Source organism: Branchiostoma floridae, chromosome 1, assembly GCF_000003815.2.
Source record: "Branchiostoma floridae strain S238N-H82 chromosome 1, Bfl_VNyyK, whole genome shotgun sequence".
NCBI lineage: Eukaryota > Metazoa > Chordata > Leptocardii > Amphioxiformes > Branchiostomatidae > Branchiostoma > Branchiostoma floridae.
This window is the reverse complement of record NC_049979.1, coordinates 15,799,954-15,811,014: the sequence shown is the minus strand read 5'-3', so window position 1 is coordinate 15,811,014 and position 11,061 is coordinate 15,799,954. Positions and strand designations below refer to the sequence as shown.

The 11,061-nt window shown below is 41.3% G+C and overlaps 1 protein-coding gene across 1 annotated transcript; it reads right to left on the bottom strand.

Annotated features, from left to right (window-relative positions):
• Window positions 1-621: 621 nt before the first annotated feature.
• Window positions 622-11,040, bottom strand: LOC118412103. The gene is made up of 23 exons (XM_035814738.1): window positions 10,787-11,040; window positions 9,648-9,739; window positions 9,303-9,457; window positions 8,890-9,020; window positions 8,530-8,665; window positions 8,169-8,290; window positions 7,541-7,731; window positions 6,957-7,128; window positions 6,410-6,597; window positions 6,037-6,138; window positions 5,715-5,786; window positions 5,516-5,566; window positions 5,338-5,390; window positions 5,011-5,163; window positions 4,703-4,772; window positions 4,306-4,455; window positions 3,442-3,488; window positions 3,248-3,289; window positions 2,839-3,025; window positions 2,153-2,404; window positions 1,687-1,811; window positions 1,044-1,157; window positions 622-795 (listed from the first exon to the last, which is right to left on the bottom strand). Exons 1-23 carry the CDS (start codon window positions 10,914-10,916, stop codon window positions 660-662), a joined length of 2,871 nt encoding a protein of 956 aa, XP_035670631.1. The 5' UTR covers window positions 10,917-11,040; the 3' UTR covers window positions 622-659.
• Window positions 11,041-11,061: the final 21 nt, after the last annotated feature.

Here is an 11,061-nt window from a genome sequence, read left to right as displayed (position 1 = left end):
GGGCTTTCTATTTTGTATTATATCTTGTTGTGTCAAAACCTAACCTCTGCAGGCAGTCGCAATTTTCAAAGCGCCATAAACCTAATCACTTCAGCACATTACAGCCGTTTACCACGGACGTGCGAAGTGCGCGCTGCCCGGCCGAGGTCTTCCCTCCCCCGCCGTGCTAGTCTTTCCGGTCGTGGTCTCCAAGCCTCTGTCAGAATTCCACAGTTACAAATTTCGTTGTTGTGAAGCTTGTGCTACATACTGTAAATCTATTTAATCTCACGCACGGTTAGAAATTATAGCGTTTGGGGGGAAAATGGAGTAGCTCACAGAACTTAATTCTAGCGATGTGAAATAGGCGCTAATTCTCAGTCGCATGTGTTAAAAATTGAAAGAAAATTATTAGTAGCAAGGACCCTCACCTACCTCTAAAAATAAGACTCGGCAGTTTACAGGCTTAATAATAATAAAGTCCGATTAATACATAGGCCGGACACAGCGAAAAAAATGACAAAATAGAAAGCCCGATAAAAACGACTAAAAAAACGTTAAAAAACAGCCGAAGCCTAATCTCTGCTTGGAGAGTAACTCCAGGCACTGCCACAGCTTTATTTGGATGAGAAATTCATTGCGTAGAAAGAAAAGGCAACATATTCCTATAGTCATCTTCCTCAAGCCTCTGCCGCCATACTCTCTGGGATGAGTTTTGTGAGGATGTCTGTCAGGAGAGACACTGATTGGTCCATCCCTGCCTCCAAGTTAAACCCCGCCCACAGCTCACTGTACCTGTCAATCAAACTTAGCAGCCTGGGGGAGGAGACAGATAAAATGGCTGATCAGTAGGATAAGGAAAGGTCAAAGCAGTTCTCATGTATCCAACATCCATTTACAAGAGGGACATACACCACATTTCTTTACGGGACAGATGGGGTTTTAAGTTATCATTCATTTATGCTGGAGATGTAGATAGCCAGGATAAACAAAAAATGCACATTCAATCAGATTCTACCAAGCTGTGATCTAGACAGGACTTAACAAGGTAAGAAGCAGCACACCTGTTGGCCAGGTCAGTCCTGGTGGTGGCTGGAAGGTTGGCCACACCCACATTAATGACAGGTAGCCCCACCCCTCCAGGGTTCTTCCCAGCTGATAGTAATGCTCGGACCAGCCTGGGCAGGTATGGGAAAGGTGTTCACAAGTTATTTTGCTGACAACATACAAATGTATATAGTTTTCTCACAACAAAAAGTCACTCATCAAATTATCAATTTGTTTTCAATTTTCTTTTGTGGGAAAACTTTAATGTAGAGAGGTCAGGCAGAGAAAGGAGAAACACTCTGGTTTTGATGAAACTATTGACTTTTAAAGGCCCTATGGCATGGAACAATGGCTCAGAGAAATCTCTCTGCTGATGTAATTTGTGAGCAGCAGGCACTGTTTAGTGTTTAAAAGCAAGTTTGTGACTTTAAGTGCAGGTTTAAACTAAAGAAGAGGAGCATATACCAAGATCACATTCACCTTTAAAGAAATTCATAAATGGTTAAACACAAGCAATGCCAAAATGGCACTCCTTTGGAAGATGTGTGCTATGTTTACATCCACCAACTATATGGTAGACTTTTCTTCAATACTGGTGAGAAAATACATGACCTGTATTATGACCAAAACATAACTAGGAATAGCTGTAATGTGACATACTTGCAGGCAAAGACAAGCATGTCCACAGTCAGGTGGAGCTCTGACACCACCTGGCAGCTGTCCTTGCACTGCAGGTCTGCCTTACCAAGGGCACTGTTGCACCGCCTGATGTGTCGCATGGCTTTCTGTGGAGCAAAATGAAAACCTTTTTCTGATGTGTCAAGAATGTAGAAGTATACAAAAAGTTAGTGTGTAGATGACGAAAGTAGTCAAATATTCAAAACTGGGGCTACAGAGTTTTATCATTACCATTCTACTTTTTTCTACCTTTATTTACCCTTAATAAATCTTCAGCCTAAGGCAATTTTTTGAGACTTCAAGGGATGTGTACTTTTAATGTCTGTAAACGTGTTTGTATAAAAGACAGATCGATTGATTGACTGACTAAATAACTGATTGATTGATCAATTAATTAATCAATTGAGTGATTGGGGAATTGTTTTGTCCAAGTGTGTAGCACCCTGACCTGCACGTTGTCGGGTGTGAGTCTCTCGATGTTCACACTGTCCTCCAGTAGTTTTGGTGACATGAGCTGGTACAGGAGGGACCCGTCCTGACCAGGCAGGTCCGTGTTGTCGTTCATACGCTGCTGCCGCGACACCCTGAGGAGGTAAGTCTCCGCCCGACCCAGCTCGATGATGACTTGACCCATCACACCAGCTCTGTCCTGGTACACATGGGTGTTGATCAGGTCTGGGAGGTTGGCATGGACAAAGTCCTGGAGAGATAGGACACAAACATGGTAACTTATTATACTCATGAAATAAACATTGTGACTTCAATCTTCATGTGAGACCATCTCTCTCCAAGCTGGAATCAACTAATAGCCTGTGACAGACATTCTTGCAATCCTTCACCAGGATTTAGAGTAATAACATATGAGAATATGTACACTAGGTATGTGACTTTTGACTGATTATATGAGAAGCTAAGTAAATACAACATGTGCATGAAGAAAGTACAGATGTATAATGTTTAACTCTGAGACCTCTGAGTTTGCAAGCTTACAGTGACTTGTGTTGAAATAATCTAAAATGTTCATTCCAAATATGAAAGTAACACTCATCTTCTTTAACTGAATAAATTACACTGTACACATGTACTTGAGCAGTTCCCATTCACACGGCCATAACCTAAGGGTTAGCTACTCACCCAATGAGAGGAGGGGTTCCACGACAAACCAGCTGTGGTAATAAAGCCAGGCCAGCTGATTGGCTGGTGATTCAGATGACCTCTGCCCGACCAATCACAGACAAGTATCCCCAAGGCACCATAAGACACAGCAGCTCTTGTAGCGTTGAAGATGTTGCTCACAGTTGCTTCTGGGCAGCCTCCAATACTGTCAAGAACAAATTGCATGATCTTAATTCTTATCATTTTTCATACTTCTGATATAGTTGAAATACCACTTCCAAGATTAGAGCTTACTTCAATCTGCCTGTTCAGCAAAATCAGTTTTGTTTGCCTCTCAAAACAAATGTTACTTTCAATGTTTTCAATCAAAATGGGTTCATCAAAGCAATTACTAGTACATGTTACAGTAGACATCCATAACACTTACCTGTCCCAGGCCGCTGTTCCAGGGCATAGAATAAGTCCATGTCTGAAATAACAGACAAACAACAATGTACAAGTCCAGGTTAACCTCCATTCATACTGAGGGATGGAGTTGATAGACATATTCTCTTGAACTCAAATACGTGTGCAAAAATTGCTTTACAATTAAGAGTTTTAGTGTGAACTACAAGTACTCACCCTTCTTCTACAATGTCTTTGGAACATTTTTGGAAGTCATAGTCAGCCTGAAAGAGATGAAGACATATAAGGCAACATTGGAGGTAAGGCAGTAACAACTCACAGGCACAGTTACCTAATGCTATTACATGTTACATCATAAACTCATCAGGAATCACTACAAGATCGTTAGCAGTGTAGATACTTAAGGAAGTGTCTGAGCGAAAAGTGTACAGGGAAAGTACAGAGATAAGCTATATCTAATGAATATTGACCTCAGAAAAACAGATATTGTTGTGCAAAGAAAGTACAACACTGAAGTCCAAGTCTATTCATATAAGTTCAAAGTTTTGTTTGGGGTGAATCGCATGCCAGAACATTCCTGAAGCCTGGCACCTCAGACACCCCGCTTGACTCTCCCTGTCAGCCTGTCAGAGTTTGGACAAACATCTCCTGTCCAACTCCATATTCCTGCAGGTTAAAGGTCATGTTGGGACTGAAGCTGCATGTGACCAGAAGGGCTGTCCTGATCACCTGTCCAACAGTTCCCACAACTTCTACCTGCCAAACCTGCCACCCACACAAGGGACAGTCTGGGCTGGGGTAGGTTAGCAGGACTGGCCATTAAGCCTGGTTTCCTGGTGTTTTATGTATATCAGAACTATAGACAGCATATTGAACTAGGCCAAGCAATTCACTATCTTGTGAATAAAACAGCATCCATGGATAAAATATAAACATGAAGACTCTAGACAAAGCTCCTCAGTTGAATATGAGAATATACCTATGTGTAAACAATTGTAGAAGTATTGACAGATCCAAATTAAAGGCATTCATACAAATCTGGCCTTCCTAGCTGGAAAATATTGCTTCCAAAGTGCTTACCTTGTTGCCATACTCTGTGGCAATACAGCCCAGGGGAAGGCACTGTGCATATCCTGCTATCCCCTCTCTGCTGTTCACACACAACAAGGGAGTCTGATGGTCCAGTACTGGGAGCTGGGGAAATGAGTCTGAAGTTGTAGCTGAATCTATCTGTAGGAGACAAAGGGACAAATTATCATCACACAAAACCAAATGATTTGAATTCTAACCCCCCACATGGTATCCGTTGTATGTACAAGGGTGTGCTTGCTAGGTACAGGCTGCATTATGAATCAAGGAATGATTGTTAGGTACAAATGTACAGGCTGCATTGTGACTAGGAATGTTTGATCTAACTTGTGTTACAACTCTTTAGGTAAATGTTTTTCTTTTTGAGAATGAATAATTATTTACTTACCCCATCTGCCAGTCGTTGTCTGGCATCTTCCAGAATTAGTTCACTCAGGACTGGACCAACATTTACATAACTGAAACAGAGATTTAACATAGGTGGGACTAAAGATTTAAAAATACAACAGTGATTTAAAAACTTGAGTAGGTGTGATGCAGCATATACTTTGTACACATGGACAGCATTAGGTTCTGAGGAATACCACGTCCTGAGCACATGGACCAGTTGTTTATTAGCAGTGACAAAGCAACTGCATCAGCTAAACAGATCACTACATCAGCAACAAGATGAAGACAGCTGTTCATACTACTGACCTGCAGGCTGGGAATGCTCTGAGCCTATTTTTACAGTGTCTGACATATGCAGAGAGTGGAGAACCATCCATATTACTGTCTCCTGTTACATCAATGGTAGGAACCAACATCATGTGTCTCCTCTGACAAAACTGTTGGATCTGGCACAGCTCACTGCAAAAAAGGGGAGTTTGTGCCAGAATAAGTGCCTAAAGCTTCATTTCTTATCTCTGCTCCAATATACACAAGTTATGCATTGACTGATAACTTTACATCTGAATCAATATTTTAAAGTTGGCAACTGCAAATATTGAAAGTGTATACTTGTCTTCTTTTAAATACCCTTACCTGGGACTATAAGGCTCTGGTACTGGACTGTCCACCTTGGTGTACAGATGTACCTGAGGAGAGATACATGTAGCAATTATTGTGGTAAAAAAAATTACATACTTGGCAGGGATACCCCATTCATTAATGACACTAAATCAGATGCCATTTTAAGTAAGAAGGGTACATGTATGTTTACCTGGTTTATCTTCAGGAGAGCCAGTCTTTCTATTAGTACTAAGAGGTTCTCCTGCAGGAAAAACAAAAGAGATGAGTGAGACAAGAGGGGCATTTAAAATGGGGCTACAGTTCCAGTCACACATAAGATTGTTGAAAGGAAAACATACATAAATCATTTATCATATTGAGTGCATTTTAAAAAATGGTACGAGGCTTACCAGTTTCGGGACTCTTCCACTGCAAGTTTCTATAAGCACTCCTCTACAACTGACTTGTGGCCAGTCAGTGATCTGGAATAGGAAAAAAATCATATCCTATATAACAAGACCAAATTACATGCAAACAAAAACTGTAAATGTTAAAGAAAGAAAAAAAAAAAGGTAATTTCCAGGTCAGTGTCTAATTACTTATAATTAATTCAAAATTCTAAAACAGTCCAATGATGCTGCTCTACAGATGTAGATAAGGACAAACAGGAAGATTTTAGGTTATCTATAAAGTATTGTCTATATACTACTAGTATAAGATGAGATAATTCACCTGTAGTGCAGGGATCCCCTGGTTATGGCACAGTTTAAGGAGCTGCAGAAATGTACACAAGGCATACCACAGGCCACAGGTGTCACTACCCACGAGCAGAACCTGAAATGTGGGTACAATTTATCTGTGAAATAGCGGAATTGTATTGCAGTTGCAAAGTAAGACACACACCAAACTATGCCAACCTAAACATATTACCTCCATGGACAGCACACTCTAGCCTTATGGTCCATTTGTTTGTTGAGATTCAAAAGACCTATACTTTTTTCCACCTATTTTTAAGTGCCATGCAGCATTAACAAATGAATGTACAGTACTAACACTTCAAACACTGTCAAACCATACTACTGGTAATACATAAACATTGTAGTACCCTTTTATGTGAGACTGTGATCCTGTAGCTGTTGCTCCTGTTACACAGCCTGCTATTGACAAGGCACACGACCACCGGCCTGTCCGGGACCCGCCTGGCAGGACCAGCACACAGGGAGTACTGCAGCCCCATCAGCTGGAGACTGGGCTGGAGGTTCTCCCACAGGGCCATGATGTCTGTTACATTCACTGTGTTCAGCAGGAATACATGACATGTGGTCACATTATGGAAAAAACATGAGTTGTTTGGGTGTTGTAAAGCAAAAATGCTACCTACTACTTGCCTTATGTTATGACATTTCATCAAGAAATTCATACTTTCTACAGCATTGTTGGTTTGCTGGCTTTTACAGATAATCTGAATGGCTTTGTGGAAGTGGAAGTGGAATTTTGTATTTTTTGGTGAGTATACACCTTGGCCTAAGGAATAGATGAATGAATTTTGGATTAGACTTAATATATTGTATCAGGTCATATCTAGGGATGAGCTAGAGGACTGAAGAACTGTACAGAAACCTGCATTTGACTGTGTTAGCACAGCCACCTACCCTGGTGAGGACCTTGGTCAACAAACACCTGCAGTTCTGCACTAGGCCTCCAGGGGTCTCCCTCTCCCTGTGCCAGTCTTTGTGGCTGTGGCCACAGCAGGTGTAGTCTGGTATCGGTCACCAGGGGGCTCGGGGGAGCAGACACATTGGTCGCCGACAGCAGATGGCTTATCTGAATAAGGCAATGATTTTCTCATCAGAATCTCCTTGGCTGTAGCTGACTTTGCATGGTTAAAAGTTAGCTGCATGCACTTGAAAAACTGCCCTAGAGGCAGCATGAACTGAAGAACAACTGCACAGCCACACTTCAATCTAGAAGTTCCCACTAATCATTTTTACCTTCTAATCATTTTTATACATGATAAATTTGTAATCAAAGACCAATTTCTACCATCCACTAATCTTCTTTCAATAGTTTAGGGAATAGTCCATGGTATAAGTTTGAAAAGAGAAAGTTCATATATGCATAAACTGGACGTTGGTGTCAAGCAACCCTAACAAGCAATGTTGTACAGTTATGAAGTAAGAATTCTAACTTGCTACCACCCCATTAGGACAAGAAATGAGTAGTCCACTACCCTGACCTTATCCACGAGGTGACTGTCCATCTGTAGGGAGTTATCTGCCCCCTCTGCCTCCATGTTCACAGGGATGGGGATGGGCGGTATACGCAGTTCCTCAGACAATGTGCTGTCCTTCCTGCTCAACAAGGGAGGGGGCGCTTTCTTGTGTGCCAGGAGGTCAGGTGTAACAGGGTCCTCGCCCTCAACACTCTCTGTCAGAACAGAATGTGGAACAAACTTCTTAATATCTGTACCAAGTTGAAATATTCTGAGCTAACACAAAAGAAGTCAAACATGAGGTTACAGAATCTGAAAATGTTTTAGCCATAGTTGTACAATGGGCAAGTTTAATAACAAATTAAGGTTAGTTAGTACCACATATGCTTGTGGCCTATACTTCCATCTCATATAAATCAGCATATAATGTCACACTTTGTTATTTAGGGGTGAACACAACTTTTAATAGCAACTTTTTTTTAGACAGAATCAACTGAATAGAAGTTTTACAAAACAGACACATAAATGCTGAAAATCTTTGTGGACATGTTATCAGTGTGGAATTTAGTACAGATTTAGATTTCTAATACTAATTTGCACCACTTGCACTTTTGATTGACTTGCATGAAAAATGTAGTTTGATTCCCCATACCTGCCGAGCTGTCCTCAGCCAGTGTTCCATTAGCCAAAGCCTTGCTGCTGTACTCCTGCAGCAAGATATGCAGTTCTGAGGATGGGTCAGCAAGGTCCAGGGCTCTCTTTCCTGTGTAACTCCTGCAGAAGGAAACATCAGGAACTTAATGTGTTCAAAAGTTAAAGAACATCTGTAAAACCTAGACACCACTGTAAGCAGTAACAACAAAACTGTGCATAGTTCAACTCAACAGCTCATCACCACTGAAGACCATCAACTAACAAGTAACAACCAATTCTATGTTTTCTTCCTGGATATAAAGTGGTATCTTAACTTCTATCACATGTATAAGCATGTTCTTGTTTTCAGCATTCCCTACCCTTTAGTGCCCACCATGAGTGGACAGGCCCCATGTTCCAGTAGTTCCTGTACGATGTCTGTGTCTTTCCTCAGGACTGCATCATGCAGGGCTGTGGCACCCTTACTGTTACACAGGTTCACATCTGCCCCTCTGTCTGTAGCAATAAACAGGTGCCAAAATCAATCTCCAATGCACTTATAAGTTTGTTCGTTCCCTACACTATTATCATCATTTCTCAGGCTACTTACTGAACAGGAGATATTTAAAAACACCTCTGATCTTCTTCCAAAGAGACAAATCAACAAATAAAACTGAACCCATAACTTTCGTACAAGAGGTAATAACAGCATATGTACACGTTAATGGTAAAAGACTGACCACAGAGACACTGCACCATCTCATGGTTGGCGAAGGAGGCGGCCCAGTGCAGCGGGGTGTTCCTTCCCTCCACGGAGTCTCGCAGGTTAATGTTGACCCCTGCTGCGATCAGCTGACACACACGACCAACACTGAAGAGAAAAGAACAGAACATCATCAACTCATTCAACTTGGAAGGTTTACAAGAGTGAGTGACTACCACCTTTCATGACCAGTTTAAACCTTGCCAGGGACTGTATCCTAGTGAAACAACATCAATGTGATATGCCATAACGTCCTCAGCGATTCCTCACTACTGTGCTACAAGCATCCTTTGTAGGCAAGTTATCAGAAAAGATAGCCAGTAAAAAGTAAATAGACATTGTTACTGAGGTTACCCTATCAAAGTGTAGAATAAAATTCAACTGTGTTACTTAGACTGAGCAATGGCCTGGAGAAGCTCCTCGTTGTACACATTGGTGACAGCCTGGGAAGGTGAAAGGTCAAAGGGCGTGTCGCCATTCTTGTCTTGGATGCCGGGGTCAGCACCAGCGGACAGCAGGGTGCGTATGATGTCCACGCTGCCTTGCTGAAATATTTTGTAAGTTAACATGGCTCAAAGAAAAATACATCAAATCTAATAAAAGCATTTACTTTCTCTATCTCTATTTATATCTCTCCTATTGTAAATATGTTTTAATAATTGACAATACACCTTCATCAGTATGGTTTCATTAAATCACATGTAGAACAGAGACATACAGATGAAGTTGTCTAACCTTAGTGGCCACGTGTAGGAATGTCTGCTCCTCTGCATCCAGGTGATTCAGCAGCTTCTTCACCTGGATGTCTCCTTCATCTGCATCCTCACCTGTCAGGTGCAACAACAAAACATGACAGGTGAGACAAACAACTTTTCACCTGGATATTTTCATCTGCATCCTTGCCTGTCAGGTGCATTAAAAAACACTAGATGATGAGATGTTCTTTGTAATGTAAAGCCATAACCATACCAAAGCTAAAACCACAACACCTTCCAACCCACTCATCTTATTTTTTCATGCAATCTTGCAATTATACACATACTGACTCATAGTTATGACATCCCACCAAACTTGGTCCCTGTGGTGTAATATGAGCCAATAACTGTCACTGATGCTGCCATCTGATACTTATTGGATTATAAGTACTAGTAATGTTACATGTATATGAAGAGGTGTGATGAATACCAACCTCCTTATCAAAGAGGTCATCTCAAAAGCTTAACTTTCCTACTTTATCCAAGCTTGACACACCCAATTACAGTTTTCCTTTCTTTAGGCCACACCAATGGTTTCTTGGTTCACGGATTTTTTCATAAAAAATATGGAGCGAGAGGGCGAAATAAAATTGAGTGATAATTTTTATTTTTATTTTTTTTTCCAAAAAATAGGAGCGAGCGAATCCGTGAACCAAGAAATTAAATTGGTGTGGCCTTATTCCTCTATATCTGCATCTGGTATGTTTGGAACTATCCTTTGGACACTTGCCAGCTCTAAAATATGATTTCACGACATCCCATGAGTTGAGTTACGATGTGTTGATCATGAGGAAACAGTACTGTGTAGAAATCACAGGAAGCTAGACATTAAGAATACACACGCCTTAAGTTATTCAAATTGGCAACTTAATTAGGTAAACTGTTGACTAGGATAGTAGGAAAGCAGTTGAGGCATGAGGATAACTAACAACCATTTTCAACAAACGTTGCACATCTAATGGACATCTATCAATAAACTAATGCATCGAAAAACTATGCGGTAGTACCAGAATTTCTGAAAGACTATAAAATGTTTGAAAGATGCACAATTAAGATTAATTCAAAGATCTTTGATGCTCTAGGTTTCCAAAGTTCTGACCGCCCCAAACTGCGACCTACACTTGGCCGCCGCTGAAACGATCTCCCTCACGATATCGGTTCTGTCCGCGTCTATGCCGGCCTGCAGGTTGTCCACGAACTCCTGCAGCATTCTTCGTTCCCTTTCCTTGGTTGTCAGATAAAACAACATCCAGTTTTCTGGAGAAAATGTTAGTTTAAGCCATATCCGAACCGTGAGCCGTACAACCGGCTTTCCTGTCAGTGTTGTCGGTGCCACATCGCCCTGTCCTCGCCAGGTCAGGGGTCAACATGTACTTCCGGCGGGCAACTTTGAC